Genomic DNA, 21,077 nt, shown 5'->3' on the forward strand with positions numbered 1-21,077 from the left:
AAGACTCCACTAAAAAGTTTCTAAACTAAAACATTAATTCTATCAGCAATCCAAAGTTATTGTGAAAGTTCAATGTACTTACTCTAGAGGCAATATGAATCAGATCTGGATACTTAAAAATTCCAAATATCAGTTAGAGTACATACAAAGTCTATTTCCTCTTGCAATAGCTTAACATATTTGACCTATATACCCTTCACACAAATATTCTCTATTCCTAACTTAAAGACATTCCCAATTCAAAACTTAAAGGCTTGGTGTAACTGTGTTTCATAACCAAGAAAGGCAAATCTTGTTACAATTATTTGGATTTAGGGAGAAAAAAATACTTTGTAAAGAACCATGCTGATTTAAACAATAAATACTCTAAAACTGACATTATCAAGATGCTTGATTTTCTTGATTGTCAACATATTTGTTATACTTTGAGTATTTTTTCTACAAACAATTAGCATTCCCATAGGAAACAACTGTGCACCTCGGCTCCTCTGCTTGTCGATTTGTTACTTTATTCATTTGAGGCATACTTCATACAGGAGTCTCTTAGAAAAAATGAAAAGTCCTTTACTTCGTCTTCCACTTCATAGGTGATGTCCTCTCCCAAAATAATTATAAGTTTGGTGACTCCCTTGAGTGCATCTATCCCATCGAATTTAAAGTAAAGATACAACAGATGCATTTAAGTCTGCATCATATTCTGATATTCATTAAGAAATTCACAATAATGATTGATCGAAAACAAAACTTTACAACAAAAAGGATGATTTCAGTTTTAAATGGATTTGACATCGGTGAGGTCATTGATTTAGATAAGAGTTAGTAAGCTTAAAGGGTCAATGAGCACCAAAGCTCCTTCCATCTTTAAAGACCCTCAGGTGATAGAGGAGTTGTCTTGCCTCCATGACAAATATGTTGTCTTTCCAGCTGACAAAGCCTTAAACAATATTGTTTTTGTTTGCGAGAAACACTACATTGACTGCCTAATTAAGGAACTCGGGATTATTGTGCCATTCGCAATTGCTAGTTTTAATTGTGGGAGTAAGCCTGAGTGTCTGGGGAGAACCTGTCAATACGAAAACTGACAATCTATTTCTATTACAATTGGAGTCGAGTGCACCTATCATGACTTGGATATATTAATATTTTTGATTTTGAGGTCAATATCCTAAAGGTCATAGTCACAATTATTAGAAAAGAAAAAAAAATGTACATATAACTTGTTAGTTGATGCTTGATCAAATATCATTTGATGGAGATTCTTAATCAGATAGTACACATGGGATTTAAACCTTGCTTCAGAATCAGATGTGAATACAAAAGAAAGAAAAACATTTAAAATCTGTACTATTTACATCAGTATTTCTTATTCTGAAGATTGAATTATTGAGTCAAATCTTGTACAAAAAACCCCAAATTATGTAGATAGAAAAATCTTGTTTAAGGAAGGGATAAATCATACTTTGTTAAAATAAAACACCACGCATATTAAAATATATTTTTTTCTGAAACTAATACAAGGAATATACGTAGATCGGTACTTTGTTTCTATCATTTCTGTATTTTTTTTATTAATCTTTAAATAGTCACGATTTTACATCACCCTTTCAGCACCATCTGACTAAGGTTAAAGGGTTTGAAGAATATAAAAACAGGACTATTGTTATACCAAGAAATATAAATATATATACATATCATTTGAAAATGTTATATCTGTGAGTTGTCTAGTGTGCTTTGGATCGATCTGAGAAGACTGGCGTTTTTCGACTGAATGTTATATGTTTACTTGTTTTACTATTACATCACTGTCCAGGTTCAGTGATTGTTGTTGACTTGTTGTTGACATTACGTCAGTGCCTGTCCAATGTAATATGGTCTGTTGGATAGATGTTTCATTGGCTGTCATAGCTTTATATTTTAAATATTAATGAGGTGCTTTATTTTTTGATAGAACAAAATATCTGTTACTTTTTGAAGGCGTGTTTTAACAGGCAATCGACATTCCGCTGTTAACCAACTGTGCTTCTTGTTGACTTGGTCCTTAATTCGTGTGCGGCAGAAGGAAATCGAAAATAAGCAAACAGTTATCTTTTGATTTCATGGTCCGATATTTAAATGGTTTTCTCTCAATAAATAATTTAGAATTAGGTGACTGTTGAAGGTACCTTTAATAACTATAAGCATGTCGAAACGTACTATTGTATTGTTTATTTGTGTATTTCTCTGTCCTGAATGGTCTTGCATTTATTTGTACTGTAGTCCTGTCATGTAATGTTGTCATTTTAGTGTTATATTTAACCTTGCCATAAAGCGCGAGGTAAAGCTAGCCAGAAAAATAGGTTTAACGCACCATTTCTTCTTAAAATGCCCTGTACCAAGTGAGGAAAATGGCAGTTGTTATCTTTTAGTTCGTTTAGGTGTTTTGCATTGTCGTTTTATTATTTTTTGTTACACTTCAGTGTTTTTTCTGTTGTTTCGTTGTTTTCCTGTTGTAGTTGATGTGCTTCCTTCGGATTTAGTTTGTAACCAGGATTTGTTTTCTCTCAATCGATGTATGACCTTATTACACCGGTATACTACTGTTGCCCTTATTGAACTAATCTATTCATCTTGAAATTGGCAACGCGAGTATTGAGACAAAGCCTTAAAAAAGCCTTTGCTCATTGTTGAAGGCTGTACGGTGACCTATATAGTTGTTAATGTCTGTGTCATTTTGGTCTTTTGTGAATAGTTGTCTCATTGGCAATCATACCACATCTTCTTTTTTATACTTAAGACAAAAGAGATTATTTCAGGTATCCAATTGTGAACTTTCCATTTCTATGTAGGTACATTCCAGCAGCGTCTGTATATGGAGTATATATATATCTTGCAGTTGAAACGATATTCCAGAGCTTGCATTCTTTTGTTATTTTCTTGATAGAGGGTTTCATTTAACTAGGAAACTAGTAAACCAAGGATTCCTAGTGGTAAATTTGAAGTCATCATTATATTATGAGTGGCCGTGATAGTTTTAAATAAGCATCTATAGTTACTATGACTAACTATCTAGATGAAAATAGTTAAAATGAATACACATACTTTTCAATTTGCTTTGAAGAGATACTTCAACAAAGCATCTAGATACTAACACGAACCATATAGATACTTTTGCGAAGCATCTAGATACTTGTGAGACGCATCTAGATACTTGTGCGAAGCATCTAGATAGTTATGCCAAATATTTAGATAGTTATGCGAAGTATTTAGATAGTTATGCGAAGCATCTAGATGGAAAATGCATCTAGGTGGAACCATCGCTATTTCGACATGAACGGCCACTCATACCCTTGTATGGAATACTTTTAGCAGAACTTTTTCAAATTAAAGGTATATGAATATAATATATAAGCACTGTACAAAATGAGGTAAAAACTACTATTAAAAAACAAACAAATTTAATGACGAAACCTATGTTTTTAATTTCTTAGAGTTGGAAATGTTCGGTAATTAGTACTTCCAGTTCAATTAAAATCATAAGTTTTAATGCATGCACAGATACAAACGACATCTATAAAAATTAGTTGAAAAATATTTTTTATGAAAAAAAGCCATCCACAAATTCAAAATCGTTGAATGTAATGTAATAACGCTACAAAAATGATGATGAGTTCAGTCTCCTTGTCAGTTATCTGGTAACAACCTAGTAAAATCCTGAAAAATAAACTGATGTCAACACGGAAAATAATATCTAATTTGAACTCTAATTAAAACAGATACTTTTAAAAAATTTGGAAGCAGGTACGGAGATATACTAACAAAGAAACATTTTTTTCTCCATGGAAGCCGAATCCTACTAATTTTGCGTTGTCGTCTTTTTATTTTCGAAGACAAAAGGGTAGAAAAGCGAAAACGAAAAACACTATATTATAACGCGAAAACGTAAAATGAACTTGATTTTTTTTTATTTTGCATTGTTATACTCTTTTAAATGCACCTGGTTACCCAATTATATGATTTATATGATTTTTGTCATGTTCAAGTCAGGAATATGACAATTGATATCCATTCGTTTGATGTGTTTGAGCTTTTGATTTTGCCATTTGATTAGGAACTTTCCGTTTTGAATTTTCCTCGGAGTTCTCTCATCTGAAAATGTAAGCAGATATATTGTATATATATATACATCTGCGTCTTGATAAGTATGTACGTTGCCTGTTGGATTTCGTTTCGTTTTGTTTTTATATTTAATACATTTTCATTATCTTTAAACTATTGATCCTCTAATTTTACCTTTCATCTAACGTATCCTTTTTTCTTTGTTTTTATGACGAGAACATTCATTGGTTTACCAGCTTTGTAGATAGTCTGTGTCAGATTTACTATTTTCTTAAATGACATGGCTGCAATGCAAAAGTGAAAATTCCTAAAATTGATCATGGGTGATTCAGATCCAACCTGTTTTTTGGCTAAAGAAAGACGGCAAAATATGTTCCGCTTTAATATATGTTCCCGCTTTACCAAATGATTAGGGTTAATACCCCCACCCACTTACATCAATTCAAAGATAAGAGCGAAAGTAATTATACATTTAGCTTAACGTATACGTTTTACTTTTCAAGGAAAACTATTAAAATTGTTGTCTTTTTTATGACTAAATAAATACAAACCATTTGATGTCGGTTCATCTTCTTGTATTTCCGGGTTTTCATTACTCGACGGTGGAATGTCATCGCAGTCTTCGTCATCTGAAAAGACATGTTTTCATTTTAAATGCGCATTTAAACATTATCTTTACTCAAACAAACACATTGTACGAATATATATAATGTCAATGTACAGGACTATCCTATTTCGAGACATGTCCGAATAAAACATATGTTTGGTTGGTCTCTTCATGGAAGTAATATTACTTCTATGGTCTCTTCAATTTAAAAGTCAAAAAACTTTTCCAAAATACAACATTTTATGAAAAAATAAAAGTAACATTTAGTATACCGCTGTCCAAAGTCATAAATCGATTATAAGAAAACAGATTCGGGTTGCGAACTAAAATTGAGGAAAACACATCAACTATAAGAGGAAAACAATGGAACAACAGCAACAAAAACAAACGCCAATGCAACATACATCGAAAATAGAAATCATCAATTTTGAATTTGAAGAAAACTCTATAGATGCTTACATCTACGCTTTTTAAAGCGTCTGAAATGGCGAATAATTGTCTAATTGGGAATTCGATACCACATCTTTATATTTTTGCCGTATCAACGTACCAACAAGGGTTCGTTAGGTCGTTGACTTTTAGAGTTAACATGTTCTTTTTACATCGAATATGACATAAATGAATGTGACCTACCATCGAATGTAAAAGTACTATGAGAAATCTGACGGATATAAAAAGTTGGTCAGTTCTGCGTACCTTACGAAGCACCACGAGAACACCCGAAATATGTATTATTATTTAATTAATTATTTGTTGTTTTGGGGAGGGGTGCTTATGCTTAACAAAGACTAACAGGGAAAACCAATGGTGGAATGGCACCTTTAGGGGGAAATGTTATATTTTATACATACCTGAGGGTACCTCCGGCTTTTCTTCTGCTATTACTGTAATTCAAGTAATAAAAGATGAATAATGAAAAGGTATGATAGAGTCGTTATTTGACCCTTTAAATATCTAAGCTACTTTTTTGGGGAAAAGATTTCTGAGTTCATACTCATTAAAACAGGAGAATTTTGACAAGGAAGTAAAAGTACAAGAATGCTAAATTGGCTTCATATAGGGGAGGGTTGAGCTCTTACAACACATGCATGTTTGCGCCTGTCCCAAGTCAGAAATCTCTGTCACGCCTTTGTTAGTTTTGTATGTATGTGTGTTTGTGTGTTTGTTTGTTTTGGTTCATTTATATGTTTTGGAGTTAAGTGTGAAGTCAATTTACGCTGAAGTAGTACACATTTGTGTTTAGGGCCAGGGTGTGGGATTTTCTTTCCGCGTTGAAGACCCTTGGTGGCCTTGGGCTGGTTTCTGCTTTTTTTTTTGGTCGGTTTTTCGTCTCTTTGACACATTCCCCGTTTCCATTCTTAATTTTATTCATTGGTGAATTTTCAATTTAGTCAATTATGACGAAGCCATCTTACCAATGGAGCTTACGTAATTGTTCTTCGAACAACAACAACAACAACAACAACAATACTTTATTTTAAGAGGGTTACACAGTTAGCTATATAACTAATCTTCCCTGAGGCCCTCGTAATGAAAAATCAAACAAAACACAAACATATACTAGTACATTGCATACATACATTAGCATAAAAAGTCAAGTGTGATAAGAATGTTCAATACAACTTGATAAAATGTGATGAAAAAATAAACATGATGACATGATCAGTTTTTTATATTATTTATACAGCTAGGTTGATTTCAATAAATGATCTGTTATTTTGTATTTGAAAGAATTAATATTTGTAATATTTCTTAACGGTATTGGCAAATTATTCCACAAGAATGGTCCAGAATACATAAAAGATTTTTTGAATAATTCTGTTTTTGGTTTAGGGAGTATGAGGTTTCCTTGAACAGCATTTCTCAAGGGGTACGGATTTCTGTCTGAAACATAATGAAACTTGTTAGTAAGATATGATGGGGCATCATTATTAATACACTTAAATGTCATCACTAACTTATGATATTTTATTCTCTGTTCAACTGTCATCCAGTTTAAGTGTTTGAATAAGGGTGCAGAAGGAGCGAATGGGTCTGTTTCTAGTATTAATCTAGCAGCCCTCTTTTGTAATTTTAATATCCTTTTTAAACCCTCACTGCTACAACTACTCCACACTATACAACAATAATCAATAAGTGGCAAGATATAACCATTATAGAATAATTTTCTGCAGTCTAGATTTAGAAATTTTTTAATCTTTAATAGTAGATATAGTCTAGATGATATTTTTGAGCAGATCAAGTCAATTTGGGTTGTCCATGTGAGGGAAGGGTCAATTTTAATGCCTAAAAGACTATCGCATGTGGAAGATTGTATCACTTGATTGTTAATAGTTAAACAACTCTCATTGTAATGTGGCATTGCTCTTTGCTTCGTTCCAATAATCATATATTTTGTTTTATTTTTATTGATGAACATATTGTTATCATTGCACCATGCCTCTACACCATGTAAATCTTCTTGTACCTTTGACTGAAGAGTTTGATAACAATTACCAGAAAGATGTAAGGTTGAATCATCGGCATATAAATCAGTGCAACAATTTTTCATATAAATAGGAAGGTCGTTGATGTATAATATAAACAGAAGGGGGCCTAATATGGAGCCTTGGGGAACACCATACTTGATATGAAGTTTTTCAGAATGAGCATTACCAATTTGTACTTGTTGAGTTCTTTCATTCAAATACGATTGAAAAAAAGAAACAGCAGTATTATCAAATCCATAAATTTCAAGTTTTTTACAGAGGATATCATGATCTACTACATCAAAAGCTTTCTTAAAATCCAACAGGACTGCTAAGTTGATATTACCATCATTCATATCCTGTATCCATTTATCTATGATATTGATAAGGGCAGTTTGGCAAGAGTGTTCTTGTCGAAACCCAGACTGTGCTGGGTGTAAAAGATCTAATCTTTTAAGATAGTCAAACAAATGTTTTGAAACATGCTTTTCTAAAAGTTTTGATAAAACTGGAAGTACAGAAATTGGTCTATAATTTGTTGCCATTTGAACCTATTACCTATTAAATAAAACAATCCAAACAATTCAACAAAAGAACATTGTATATTCCATTTGCGACCGGAAAGTTTAACAAGAGGCTGTCACAACGACAGCAAACCGGATTTATTAATATTTATTTGTGTCCTGGCAATATCACAAGAACCATTACTGATGAATGGTGAAAGTGAAAATCGTCAATATCAAATTTGACATCCATTTTGTCATCAGTATCAACATCTTAAAATTTGAAAAGCTTAGATTGAATGGTTCATGAGTAAATGCAACAACGTGAATGGAAACGCCATTTCACAATCTTTCAAGAACCATAACTCCTGAACGGTAAAAGTCAAAATCGTCATTATTGAACTTGACCTCTAATTTGCCATCAGTAACAACATATAAAAATTTCAATAGCTTTGGTTGAATGGTTCATGAGAAAATGCACGGACACGACTGGAAACACCATTTTTCAATCTTTAAAGAACCATAACTCCTGAACGGTAAAAGTCAAAATCGTCGTTATTGAACTTGACCTCTATTTTGTCATCAGTAACAACATATTAAAATTTGGGAAGCTTTGGTAAAACAGTTCATGCGTAAATGCACGGACACGACTGGAAACACCATTTTTTCAATCTTTCAAGAACCATAACTCCTGAACGGTAAAAGTCAAAATCGTCATTATTGAACTTGACCTCCATTTTGTCATCAGTAACAACATATTTAAATTTGTGAAGCTTAGGTAGAACAGTTCATGCGTAAATGCACGGACACGACTGGAAACTCCATTTTTCAATCTTTAAAGAACCATAACTCCTAAACGGTAAAAGTCAAAATCGCCATTATTGAACTTGACCTCCATTTTGTTATCAGTAACAACATATTAAAATTTGGGAAGCTTAGGTAGAACAGTTCATGCGTAAATGCACGGACACGACTGGAAACTCCATTTTTCAACCTTTGAAGAACCATAACTCCTGAACGGTAAAAGTCAAAATCGCCATTATTGAACTTGACCTTCATTTAGTTGTCAGTAACAACATATTATAATTTTAAAAGCTTTGGTTGAACAGTTCATGAGTTAATGCACGGACAACATTTGATTGCCGCCCGCCCGCCCGCCCGCCGTACATCCCCAAATCAATAACCGACATTTTTGTCACAAAAATCCGGTTAAAAACTGAGAGGATATTAATTGTCATACAAGAAACATAATGAGGACAGGCGTACTAAATGAACTACCTGGTTTTTCTGGAATTTTTATATTCATTTTCAAAATACTTTCTACAACAACGCTTGCAACATGTGGTTTGGGTACAATTGCCGAAGTGCACCACATTGACTTTGAATGAACAGTTGGTACTTCTTTCGGCTTTTCATCAGTTTCTCTTTGTTGAAATATTTCAAGCTCTCCCTCTGCTGGTTGTTCGTCACTTCCATTAACTCCGATGTTAAACACACGTAAATTATTCCTATTACTTTGCAATGTTATACACTTTGTGTCCTCGTCTGCCATGTCGGTCACGTTTCCATTTAGCTTGAGCTACATATAGAGAAAACCCAAAAAACATAAATTCAAATAGATCAAGTAAAGTTCAAAACCACCTTGTATATTTATATTAACACCCAGCAGATTCGTACAAATGGTAGTAGGATTTAAAAAATGAGTCAAATGCCAACAATTCGGTTTTCAATGCTGGTATAACAACTTGCATAGGACAGTTGTTATCCATTTGTTTCATGTGTTTGAGCATGTTTGATTTTGCCATTTTATTTGCCCCTAAGGTACTTTCCTTATTGAATTTTCCCCGGAGTTCAGTATTTTTGTGATTTTACTTTTTTTATATGTTTATTCACGAAGTTTCATGCATAAGTTACATTCATGCATGCTGTTTGATAGTTGTCTAAGTAGCAATCAAACCAAATTTCTGTATACGCTCACCTTTTAAGTCGCAAACAAATTTATCATGTTTCTTTAAGACAATCTTACATTGAAATTCTGACCGAGTTGTGCATGGTAAACTTCGCTTTTCTGTAATGTAGAAACATCATAGCCATTGGTTGTCCAGTGTTCGATTCTTTGATCTAACTGCCTCAGTCCGGCACATTCCAGGACGAGATCAGATGACTCACTGTTTATCCATTTGGTCAGCAGGAAAAAGACGACCCGTTTCTTTCTGGTAATTGAGCGTTCAATTGCACTTACCACTTCCAACAGATCAGTATCAACCTTTTTCTTTCTTGATACAGAATAACTAGGGATAAAAACGTATAACTTTTTACTGTCTTGTATATTATGTTGACACCCATTTTTTTTAAATATAAATATACCTTAGGGATTAAGTTAATGAATAAAAACTATAAAACAGGTTAGTAAGTCAGTCATATACTGACTATAATCTGGCAAAGTTTGTACATCCAAGAATAAACTCATGAAAGATACCAGGAAATTAGGCTAAACATTGTGTACGCATACGCACGTTTCGTATACATATGACTCATCATTAATTGACACTCGAATAAAAAAAGGTAAACCGACCGAAGAAAGTACGAAGAAAAATAGTTGAATAGGATAACAATCAAAAGCGAAATACTGACAACAAAAGCAACAAGTAGAACATCAAGTTTAATCCACTTACAAAGAAAAATGGTTGACATAAAAGAATGCTGACTTTCCGTCCGGATTAATCGTTGCATCTCTAATTTCCCAGTCTAATTCCGAGTCTTCCGGTTGGTCAGTGGTTGAGGTCAGCACGACGATATTATCGGACACATCCATCTGGTCATGTATTGGTATGACTACACGTATTGGTTCCTTTGGTTGCTGTCCATTGTTTACGGTCAGTTCTAAGACATTGGTCAGTAATATAGCTGTGCCATTTTCTTCTTCTTTGTTGACCTCTTTCGTTTCTACAAACTTAGACGGAATGACAAAAATATATGTTAAAATATTACATAATCTCAGCAGCCAGACCACGGAACATATGGACACTTCAACTTTTAAAGAAAATATCTCGATATTGTCTTCAACTACATGTATATAAATCTGTATTCCTGGAAAACAGATTTTTTTTAAATCCTCACGGATTGAATATTTTATCTTTTACACATCATGATCATTACTTTAATAGGTTTTACACATACTCTAGTCTGTTTTCATGAATATTAAATTGCGTGTATTCATGAAAGACGGGGATTAACTACTTCGTTATTCTTTATGTGTAAATATGTCAGTTTAATAATTTTGCCTAAAATACTAGCTACAAAATTTGTGATTTTTAAAAGTTTAAGCTCGGATAAATCCAGTCGTTCTTTCTTATGGGAAGTTAAGAGTACACCCTTTTTAAATTCTATAATTTAAAATAACATATGATTAACAAAATCCAAAATCCAAAATCCAATTAATGATTCGCAATAGGCTTTTGAAGTAACTGTTATCAAGGCTTACATTTACTGCCATTTCACTTGGTTGCTCAAAAGTACCTCTCGGTATATCAATTTCTGCGTCAGGTTCCATCTGTGGAATAATCGTTGTCGTTTGTTCGTTTGATATAGCGAATATTTCTGGCGCAGAGTGCTTTACAATAGAAAATCTTGACAATTTTCTCTCTTCTAGTGGCACACTGACTAAAACTTCTGTGAACTGAAATATATTTTTTTACAATATATTCTTGAGATTTATATCAAAGAGGTAAACAAATTATTCAAAGTTTGTTCTTCTCAGTATAAAAAGTGCAATAGTTATATAATTGCATCAGTAAATTGAAATGGGCAATAATAATATAATTGTAGATAAGACAACTACCCACAAAGAATTTCTGTTATGCCCGCGTCACACTGTTCCGATTTTTATATACGATGGACACCCGAATTCGAAAATTGTAAGTTCGTACGAAGTTGGTCCCGATCTCGTTAAAATACAAAAAAGTGACAGAAGCAAGTACGATGAATAACGAAGTCTATACGATGGTGCCGAAATTATATACGATAGCAAAAGATGGACATACGAAGGTTAACCGAAGACGGGTATTTAAGCTTCATATCTCAGCCGAAGCCTACACGATGGATCACGAAGGCTACACGATGGGTTACGAAGGCTACACGATGGATTACGATGTCTAAAAGACGTCGTGTACAGCTTACGATGCATTTAAATTATATGCCGAAGGTATCACGCGTTTTAAATTGTTTGATCAATATTGAATATATATTATATTGTACATTTAATTTCTGGTTTAATCATAAGACGGAAGATCGTGGGCTTGAAGGGTAAAACAGAATTTCGACAACATATCGTTTCTGTACAAGTCTGCCATGCATGGCGGGAAATCGATCTTTTTGTCTAATTCTTATAAAACTTAGTTTATTATCCCCTCGCCTACTACATGTAAGTTGCGTGTAGATAAAATTGTTATGGACACTCTAGAACCAAAATGCTCAAAACTTGGTATGGTGCTACTCGTTAATAATGTTTTAAGCGCTATTGACTTTAAAGTTCAAAGGTCAAGGTCACAGTGGCAGTTGTAATACAAGGCAATATCACTCTTGTGGACACTCGAAAAACCAATATGCTTCAAAAGATTTTAACCACATTTGGTATATTGTTCCTCCTTGTAATGATCTGACCTTTTTTACGTTCAAGGCCAAAGGTCAAGGTCGTGCAGATGGACTTGTTTTTTCTCCTTGAAATAGCATAATACACAGGAAATTGGTTGCTCATTTTTTTTACCTGCTTGTTCTAAAGACAATATTAAAGGTATTTCCAGTTACTGAATGTTTTTGTTGATTTCTAAAAAAATAGTTTATGTATCAAATATGCATATTCAATTTACCATTTTCTGCATGTGTCATATACAAATATAGTGTCCATATTTGTCCCCAATATGTTACATACGAGGGGATGCCACGCTCGGCATTGCCTTGTTTGAACTGTAAAATGTGTGCACTAGTCTGAATAATCACCCATAATTATGCCCATATTTACTGATCTATCTTAAAGGTAAGGTAATGGGTTCGTTGATCCCTTTTATTAAAAAAAGAGCTCTTTCCAGGAGAATATCATAATAATATAGACAAAAGGAAGGATGTTGGGGAAAGCAACAAATGCGGCAAAATATGACATATAGAAAACAAAACGGTTATGGAGTAAACATTCGTGTGACGACAACTCAGACGATACATAAAAAATCAGAATAATGAAGAAAAAGTTGGTTTCCCTATATACGTGTACCTGTAGTGTTGGTGTACGAGGCGCGTTTATGATTTTCATTATGTTACTTGATATGAAAAATTGACAAAAAATAATATTTTACTTGTAAAAGTAAATCCTGAGCCTGTAATAGCTGCTCTTCTTGTTCCATTTGAATAAATAGAAACAACGCTGTCGCCTTTCTTGTTCTCATAGAATCATATGATATGAGCTCCATGTTTTGTGAACGTCTTTCTTAACTGTCGTATTAGACTGACCAGTGCATATCGCGCATGGCACTTTAAATGTATTTTAGTGCGAAAATTAACTTACATTTAGCTGAATTCATTGCCGTCGTAGTTCCATCTTGTCGCCTTCGTACTTTTATTCGATGGCAACACGACGGGATTACGAGGTCTTTACGAAGTCGTGTTGCCATTGTAAGACCTTCGGGTAGCTTCGTGATTCATTCGTGTAGACATCGTAATGTCAAAACTGCCCGATGGAAACGATGGAAACACGAATGCAATACGATGTTCAAAGATGCATTCCCGGTGACATTACGATGGTGAGGATGGTGATACGAACTGAATACGAACCCTCAACATCGGACGCACCTTCGGGAATTTTTTAACATGTTAAAAAATTTAGAACCCTTCCCGAAGTTGTCCCCGAAGGCTAGAAAAAGTGGCCGATGGTTCTACGATGGTTAAAGATGGCACTACGAATAGCCCGATCTGGATACGATCAGTCCCGATTTTGAAAATTTCCATAATCGTGTTGCCATCGGCGTAAAAATCGGGACAGTGTGACGCGGGCATTAAGCAGGAGAATATTCAAGAGTTTGTTTGCGTCAAAGCTCAATTTCTTACCAAACGAAAGAAAATAGAATAAAATCACGAGGAAAACTTCCCAATACGAATTAAAATACTAGTAAGCGTAACAAGACCATAAACAAATATCTAATATATCTTAAGTTTTATCTTCGAACATTTTCAAACTTGTCCATATATTTGCTTCAACATTTGTTTTGGGATTTGCAAAGTTTCACTGATGCTTTATTGTACTTACATCTTCTTCTACGCCTGTCTCCTCAGCCAGGTGTCTATAGACGTTTGTTACAGAAACAGGCTTTCCTTCGAGTGTAATGGCAAACAACTTTTCACTACATTGTGTCACACCAGGCACTGTTAATATCAGTTTCAAATTTTGACTTGAACAACCCCAAATGCAAAGTTCGTATGTGTCCCCATATGTTTCTTGTTCCTCTGTTAGTTTATTCCGAATGTCAGAATATTCTGTCTGCATTTTACTGCAATAAAAGTAAAACGGCGAAGACGTATCAAATTTCATTACGTCCACTCTTATGTTGTCAAGTCTTATTTCATCTTCAGGTGAAACATATAACACTGTATGAAGAATTGATCTGAAACAAACGATTTTCATTTTATAAATATAAATTATCAGTGCTCAAACGGCTAAGGTACTGCCATCACTATGCAAATTGCATTATAGATTTGTTCCCCAAATAAATTCATGATTTTACAGTTATAACATTAACGTACTTCGGTTTTAGCTCACCTGGCCCAAAGGGCCAAGTGAGATTTTCTCATCACTTGGTGTCCGTCGTCCGTCGTCGTCCGTCGTCGTCGTCGTTAACTTGTACAAAAAAAAACTTCTCCTCTGAAACTACTGGACCAAATTTAACCAAACTTGGCCACAATTATCATTGGGGTATATAGTTTAAAAAATGTGTCCGGTGACCCGGCCAACCAACCAAGATGGCCGCCATGGCTAAAAATAGAACATAGGGGTACAATGTAGATTTTGGCTTATAACTCTGAAACCAATGCATTTAGAGCAAATCTGACATGGGATAAAATTGTTTATCAGGTTATGATCTATCTGCCCTGGAATTATCAGATGAATCGGACAATCAGTTGTTGGGTTGCTGCCCCTGAATTGGTAATTTAAGGAAATTTTGCCGTTTTTGGTTATCATTATCTTGAGATATTATTATAGATAGAGATAAACTGTAAAAAGCAATAATGTTCAGCAAAATTAGATCTACAAATAAGTCAACATGACCAAAATGGTCAGTTGACCCCTTAAGGAGTTATTGCCCTTTATGGAGTTATTGCCCTTTATAGTCACTTTTTACCAATTTTTCGTAAATTTTTGTAATTTTTTACAAAAGTCCTCTTCTCTGAAACTACTTGGTCAAATTTAACCAAATTTATCCACAATCATTATTAGGGTATCTAGTTTTAAAAATGTGTTCGGTGACCCAGCAAACCAATCAAGATGGCCACCATGGCTAAAAATAGAACATAGGGTTAAAATGTAGATTTTGGCTTATAACTCTGAAACCAAAGCATTTAGAGCAAATCTGACAGGAGTTATTTGTTTACCAAGTCAATATCTATCTGCTATGTAATTTTCAGATGAATTGGACAACTTGTTGTTGGGTTGCTGCCCCCTAATTGGTAATTTTTAAAGAAATTTTCGGTGTTTAGTTATAATCTTGAATACTACATGTATTATAGATAGAGACAAACTGTAAACAGCAATAATGTTCAGCAAAGTAAGATCTAATAATAAGTCAACATGACCACAATGGTCAGTTGACCCCATAAAGAGTTATTGCCCTTCATAGTCAACTTTTAACAATTTTCATTATTTGGTAATTTTTTTGTAAAATTTTACAAAATATTTTCTTCTGTATCTAAATAGCCAAGTCTATATAGATAAAGAAAATTCTAAGTACATGTAGCAAAACTGTTCAGTAAAAGTAAGATCTACAAACATATCACCATCACCAAAACACAAATTTGTCACGAAATCATCTATGTCCTTTGTTTAATATGCACTTAGACCAAAGTGAGCGACTCAAGCTCTTTAGAGCCTCTAGTTTTAACTACACAGCTTAAAACAGTAGATGTAAGAGACCTTTTAACACGATATGTCTACCCTTCAGGAGCACCTGATAATACCAACAGGTTTTTTTCTCTTTTTTTTGTGGGGATTGTATTACTAAGTCTTCATTTTTTTTATTGTTGGGTTTTAGAAGATCTTATAAACTACTATCTGGTTTTCATCAGTTTTTCGTTTTTTGACATAGCATTGTTTTTCTTTTTTTCGCCTTGTGATTTTGATTATCACAATGGTATATTTCGCCTTTCTTTAATAAGCCTTAAAAAGGAGCAATGAGCAATGGAGAAAAACAACAAGATAATAAATTGTTTGATAGCATTGAGCAACTAGTTCTCAAGCATTATACTAACGTTTTACTGATTGTAAATCTTCCTTTCTTACAAGTGCGTTTTTGCCATAGAATAAACGCTCGTCCCTCACTTCGTGCGATGGTTCGTACTAATTGAGCCAAACACTATAAATCGGCTGTGGTCAAGGAAGTTGCGGTGTCTGTGTTAATACACTTTTATAACAAGTGTGGACACATATCAGTGTGTTTTATAACAAGTGTGGACACACATCAGTGTTGATAGTACTTGTTATCTTATTTTATAATAAACATACCCATATCTATAACCTGGCATACGTCCATGTTGGCTAACAAGCAGTTCTAATATCTGATTTTCTTTTTGATCAAGTTCTTCCATTGTCCAAGACTACAAGTACAAATTACAGTATACTCATATATTTGGTTATCAATTGGGTATTTTTTTTTTATTTCAAAGTTCATCTTTTATTCTTTTATTTCATAAAATACCACATCTTGTTTTTTCTATTATTCACTGGTTTTCGATGATTTAAATCACAATTGTCAATTAAAGATTTAGGTTTTAAATAGATAAGTGTTTGGCAATTTCCTATATCTATCAATAAGTTTTCAGACACGAATAATACAACAAAAAGACCACTAGTAAATTACACCAGCCTTGTATTTGTATGTTTTTGAAATGAACATGCATTAAGCTTTTTTTTTTATCAGAACAGAAGAAGCTTCATGCGCACTATTGACAATGTCATAATATGGAATACCATTCGCTTGTGGTCGTAGTCAAACTCTAAACAGCTAACAAAAATTGCAGGTAGTTTACAGGTAACTAGATGGTAATCTTAAGTTTCCTTACCCAGTCCTGTAATGACGGTTCAGCACCAAACAAACAGAATAGCTTGACCATTTCAACATTTCTAGATTTTACAGCTACCTCCAGAGGTGTCTGGCCATGCTGAATGAGAGATATTCTATTATATGTTGAATTGTTCCAATATCGTTGCGTATAAGAATTACATTTATGTTACATATACTTGTGCGATTAAATGTGAGTGATACTTCCACGATTTCGTTTAGTTATGATTGTTCGATGTATTCAAATCGATCATTCATCAGAGTCAGAACAGAAACAACTCCTTAGTAATCGATTTTAAAAAAAAAGATCTTAAATATTAAAAAAAAATAACATTACTTTTTAGAATTATCTATAATGTGAAACTTTATTTTTAGACTGAAGAATAATGCATTACAAACCTTGTCGAATTTTGAAATATCTGCACCAAGTGTTACAAGAGAAACGGCACATATGATATGTCCGCGTCTAGAACATTTATGTAGTGGGGTCTCTCCATTCTAAAAAAAAAAAAAAATATTCACCAAATTAGAATGGGTGTGAATTTCATTACAAGTTTTAAAAATCAAGAACTGCTTGCTTTTTACATATGGAACTTGCACTCCTTTCTTAAATATGCTTTTTAAAGAATCTGATATTTTTTGTTTTTAACAGTTATTGTGTCTGTTTATTGACTTTTGTCCTAATAATATATAGGTCTTCACCTTCCAAAAATCTATTCAGTTGAAGCTAAAGCTCAAATTGAAATGTGCCTACCCAAAATGAGGAGAAACCCAAATACAAACAGAATGTTGTAATAGAATATATTTTGTGTGATTTTTTCATATTAATCCTATATCCTAACATTTGTAGTTTTGATATCTTACACGATCTTTCTTATTGATACGGACTCCTTTCTTTACCAATGTTTTTACCAAGTCTGTGTATCCACCTGCAGCAGCATAATGTATTACATTCCAACCAGCCTAGATATAAATAAGCTACATGTAATTTAACTTTAAAATTGATAAAAAAAAAGTTGGAAAATTTTAATGTGACTTTCTAAAAATTTATTTGATACAAATAAAGATAAACTGGAAACTGTTTGTGGACAAACACATTTTCTTTTCTTCAAAAGACGTTTTTGAGTTATTGAAATTGACAATGACTTTATTTCTAAACATTTAAAATAAGTAGAGATTTGACAAACAATGTGAAAAATAATACGGTTTTCTAAAAAGAAATATTTACAAACATTGTAAACGAAAAAAGAGCAAAGAAAATAAAAGTGACTGTATCTCTTATATCGTCATCTGTCACTACCTTTCGAAAAGTGATAACAGTACACTAATTTTGTATGCAACTACGTTTATTTGATTAAATATGTGAGAAATTGTATGAACAGTAAAACTCTCGCTATGTATGTTGTAAGTTCAGTTTGTGCCAGCTTTAATTTTTGGTATATCTGTACTGATGTTTAACAGTATTTAGAAAGTGCTTTCCTGTCAATACGATTATTTTGGGAGTGTTGTATTAACTGCCAAAAAAATGGACGAAATACCTCATCTTTACAATTTAACTCTACTGCTTCTTCCAATAAGGATTTCGCTTCTTTCAGCTGTTTGTTCTTGGTCAACCAAATTAGCTTTAGTCCACGTGTTCGCTGAAATAATATTAAAATATATACAAAGATCGATATATATTGTCAATGTTGTACACTTTTAATGTTCGTTGGCTATAGTTTAACACTCTACGGTTTTCTGTTTTACTGTATATACAAAACATATTTTAATTATTCGAAATACTTATGATTTTCTTATCCCAGGCATAGATTACCCTTAGCTGTATTTGGAACAACTTTTTGCAATTTTGGGTCCTCATTAGTCAATGCTCTTCAACTTTATACTTGTTTGGCTTTCTGACTGTTTTGACCTGAGCGTCACTTATGAATATTGGGTATTTAAAAATAAGACGCTTGGTACTTTTGATAACTATAATAAAATACTTACAGTCAAATCTGCTGACTTGTCATCTTCAATCTCCGCCATGTTTCATTGTTGTCATCAGTTCTGTTTATGAAGTAAGATTTAATTGCACATTTCACATGAGATTGTAAACTTAACAAATATATCAATTCGAATAATTTGCTGACTTGAAAAATGTAGATATTTATTTGTAGTCCTAACTAATCGGAATTAAATTTGATCTATTCATTAATTTGGAACCATCACAATATTATGAAAATATTCACGACAAAACTCTTCCTGATATTCATTTAAATTTACCCTTTCATTACAAAATCATTTAGCAAAAGTCAATGCTCTATTAAATTGCTTTGTTGATTTCTATAAGTCTTTCGCATGCATATTAAATGACAGCTATTTGTTTTAATCAATAGTGGTTGATTTAGTACGGCTGTCAATCAAAGCCTGAATGTATTGTTAATTATCGTAACGGGTGATGCCAGGTATGGGTCAATGGAGAAAGCAACTTAACGAGTACAAACAATAAAAAGTCATTCAGAGATCAACAGACAGTTTTACATAAAATAAAATTCTGATATGGGGAATACCAAGGATTTGTATAGTATACTATACAAATCCTTGGGAATACTAACTTTTTGTCAATATGAAATAATAATATGCAATTTGACGGCCAATGACACAAATGTCAAACAGAGTCCAAATTAAGCGGATTTTTAGAAATTATAGGTCCCCATGCGGCTTCAACAGTGAGCAAAAGTCATAAGTATAGAAAAATTAAAAGGCTACTTATTTTTATTACTGATCCGTTAAATAGTTTTTTTTGGTTTCGTTTTTGTAATTGTGTTTATGTCATTAATCTTTACTGAAAAATAAAAGAATGAGGACCACGATAATTGAGCCGAAAAAAACCTCCTTCAAGTAAATTTCTACTGTATCCCTTTCTTCGATATTATGAAGACATTATGGCAAGTGGATGTCTTAATGGGTTGCGGCTGGTTCTTTATTTTACTTAGAGATTGTCGGGCAAATTAATGCTAGAAGTTGTTAACCTTATTTGTACGCTATTAACTAATCTAAAACTATTTCAGCTTTCCTGCCCACAGTGCTTTGAACAATGCGCAGATCTAACGTTTTCGACGCTGAACATTGCAGTCTAATGATGTCACTTCAGAATACATACCGGTACGTTGAGTTTATTGAAACACTTTTTGATATTCAAATAGGTCACAGTGGCGCAATATTTTTCTGATGATCAAAAGACATTTGAGCTATCTAAAGAAAAGCTTGTTTTTCGTGAACTTTTCTTTTTCTTTGTCTGTCTGTGTTTTGCCGGGTAGCTCCATTTTCAATGTTCAATGTTGTACTGAAAGAACTCGACAAAAAGTGTTTCATAGGTTGTTAAAATGCAAACCAGCAACGGCATTTTGAAAAAAAGGTAATTATTCTTCGATTTCAGTTAAGCTATAATTTTCTTTCTAATAAACACAATCATGATCAATAAATTGCCTCGAATAGTGTTTTACTTTTGTTTATGGTCCATGATGGGGACACGCTACGTTTCTTATCCATCACCAAAGTTAGCTTTATGTTTGTTTATTTTAGTTTGTACGTTTGTTTTTATTCACGATTAGAAAATTTAATTCTATCCTATTTATATGCGTATTGTCTGATATGTTACTTGTGTTGTCCATCCCTTTTTACATCGCGATGACCTTGAGTTCATTCCGATGTATTGTTATCGCCTAGATTTCCATTATGTTAATTTTAGTTTTGGGATGTAACCGATCTATAAACAGATAAACATGATAAATACGCGCACATAAACGAGTTCAAAATAACATTCCTTATCGTTTGATATAAATACATCTCTTCAATGAATACTGATAAAAATATTTTTATTTACAACATTAATTAATAATATGAAAATGTTTTGTAGTTAGATATATATATAAGTAAAAAATCATTGATAATATCAATGCACACGTACCGATAAATTGTGTTAAAGCTTGCGGAAGAATATCTCAAGAACGTGTTGCGACCATACCGGCAAGGACTGGTAACTCTGTTTTTGTGTTTGCGGGAAAATATGAATGTCTATACTCGTATCCAATCTTTAAGAAAAAAA

At 33.1% G+C, this 21,077-nt stretch overlaps 1 protein-coding gene across 6 annotated transcripts; it reads right to left on the reverse strand.

Annotated features, from left to right (window-relative positions):
* Positions 1-3,423: 3,423 nt before the first annotated feature.
* Positions 3,424-19,230, reverse strand: LOC143062971 (uncharacterized). 6 transcript variants are annotated; one of them, XM_076234851.1, is made up of 15 exons: positions 18,977-19,230; positions 18,529-18,630; positions 17,891-17,953; positions 17,390-17,488; positions 16,992-17,090; positions 16,435-16,526; positions 13,969-14,323; positions 11,158-11,352; positions 10,349-10,626; positions 9,700-9,964; positions 8,952-9,252; positions 5,554-5,586; positions 4,647-4,724; positions 4,270-4,379; positions 3,424-3,690 (listed from the first exon to the last, which is right to left on the reverse strand). In XM_076234851.1, exons 1-14 carry the CDS (start codon positions 19,013-19,015, stop codon positions 4,273-4,275), a joined length of 2,106 nt encoding a protein of 701 aa, XP_076090966.1. In that variant the 5' UTR covers positions 19,016-19,230; the 3' UTR covers positions 3,424-3,690; positions 4,270-4,272. The 6 variants fall into 6 exon arrangements, with proteins under 6 accessions (XP_076090966.1, XP_076090965.1, XP_076090963.1 ...); XM_076234850.1 differs by having other exon boundaries at positions 3,424-3,702; positions 17,855-17,953; XM_076234848.1 differs by having other exon boundaries at positions 17,855-17,953; positions 18,977-19,229.
* Positions 19,231-21,077: the final 1,847 nt, after the last annotated feature.

This window comes from Mytilus galloprovincialis, chromosome 2 (assembly GCF_965363235.1).
Source record: "Mytilus galloprovincialis chromosome 2, xbMytGall1.hap1.1, whole genome shotgun sequence".
In the NCBI taxonomy this organism is placed as follows: Eukaryota; Metazoa; Mollusca; class Bivalvia; order Mytilida; family Mytilidae; genus Mytilus; species Mytilus galloprovincialis.

Coding starts and splice junctions, on each gene's coding strand:
- LOC143062971 (XM_076234850.1), bottom strand. CDS start 19,015: ATGGCGGAGATTGAAGATGACAAGTCAGCAGATTTGACT. Junction 9,965..10,348: donor TATGTCAACCATTTTTCTTT/GTAAGTGGATTA, acceptor TTTTATCCCTAG/TTATTCTGTATCAAGAAAGA. Junction 9,253..9,699: donor AACTCGGTCAGAATTTCAAT/GTAAGATTGTCT, acceptor CTCTATATGTAG/CTCAAGCTAAATGGAAACGT.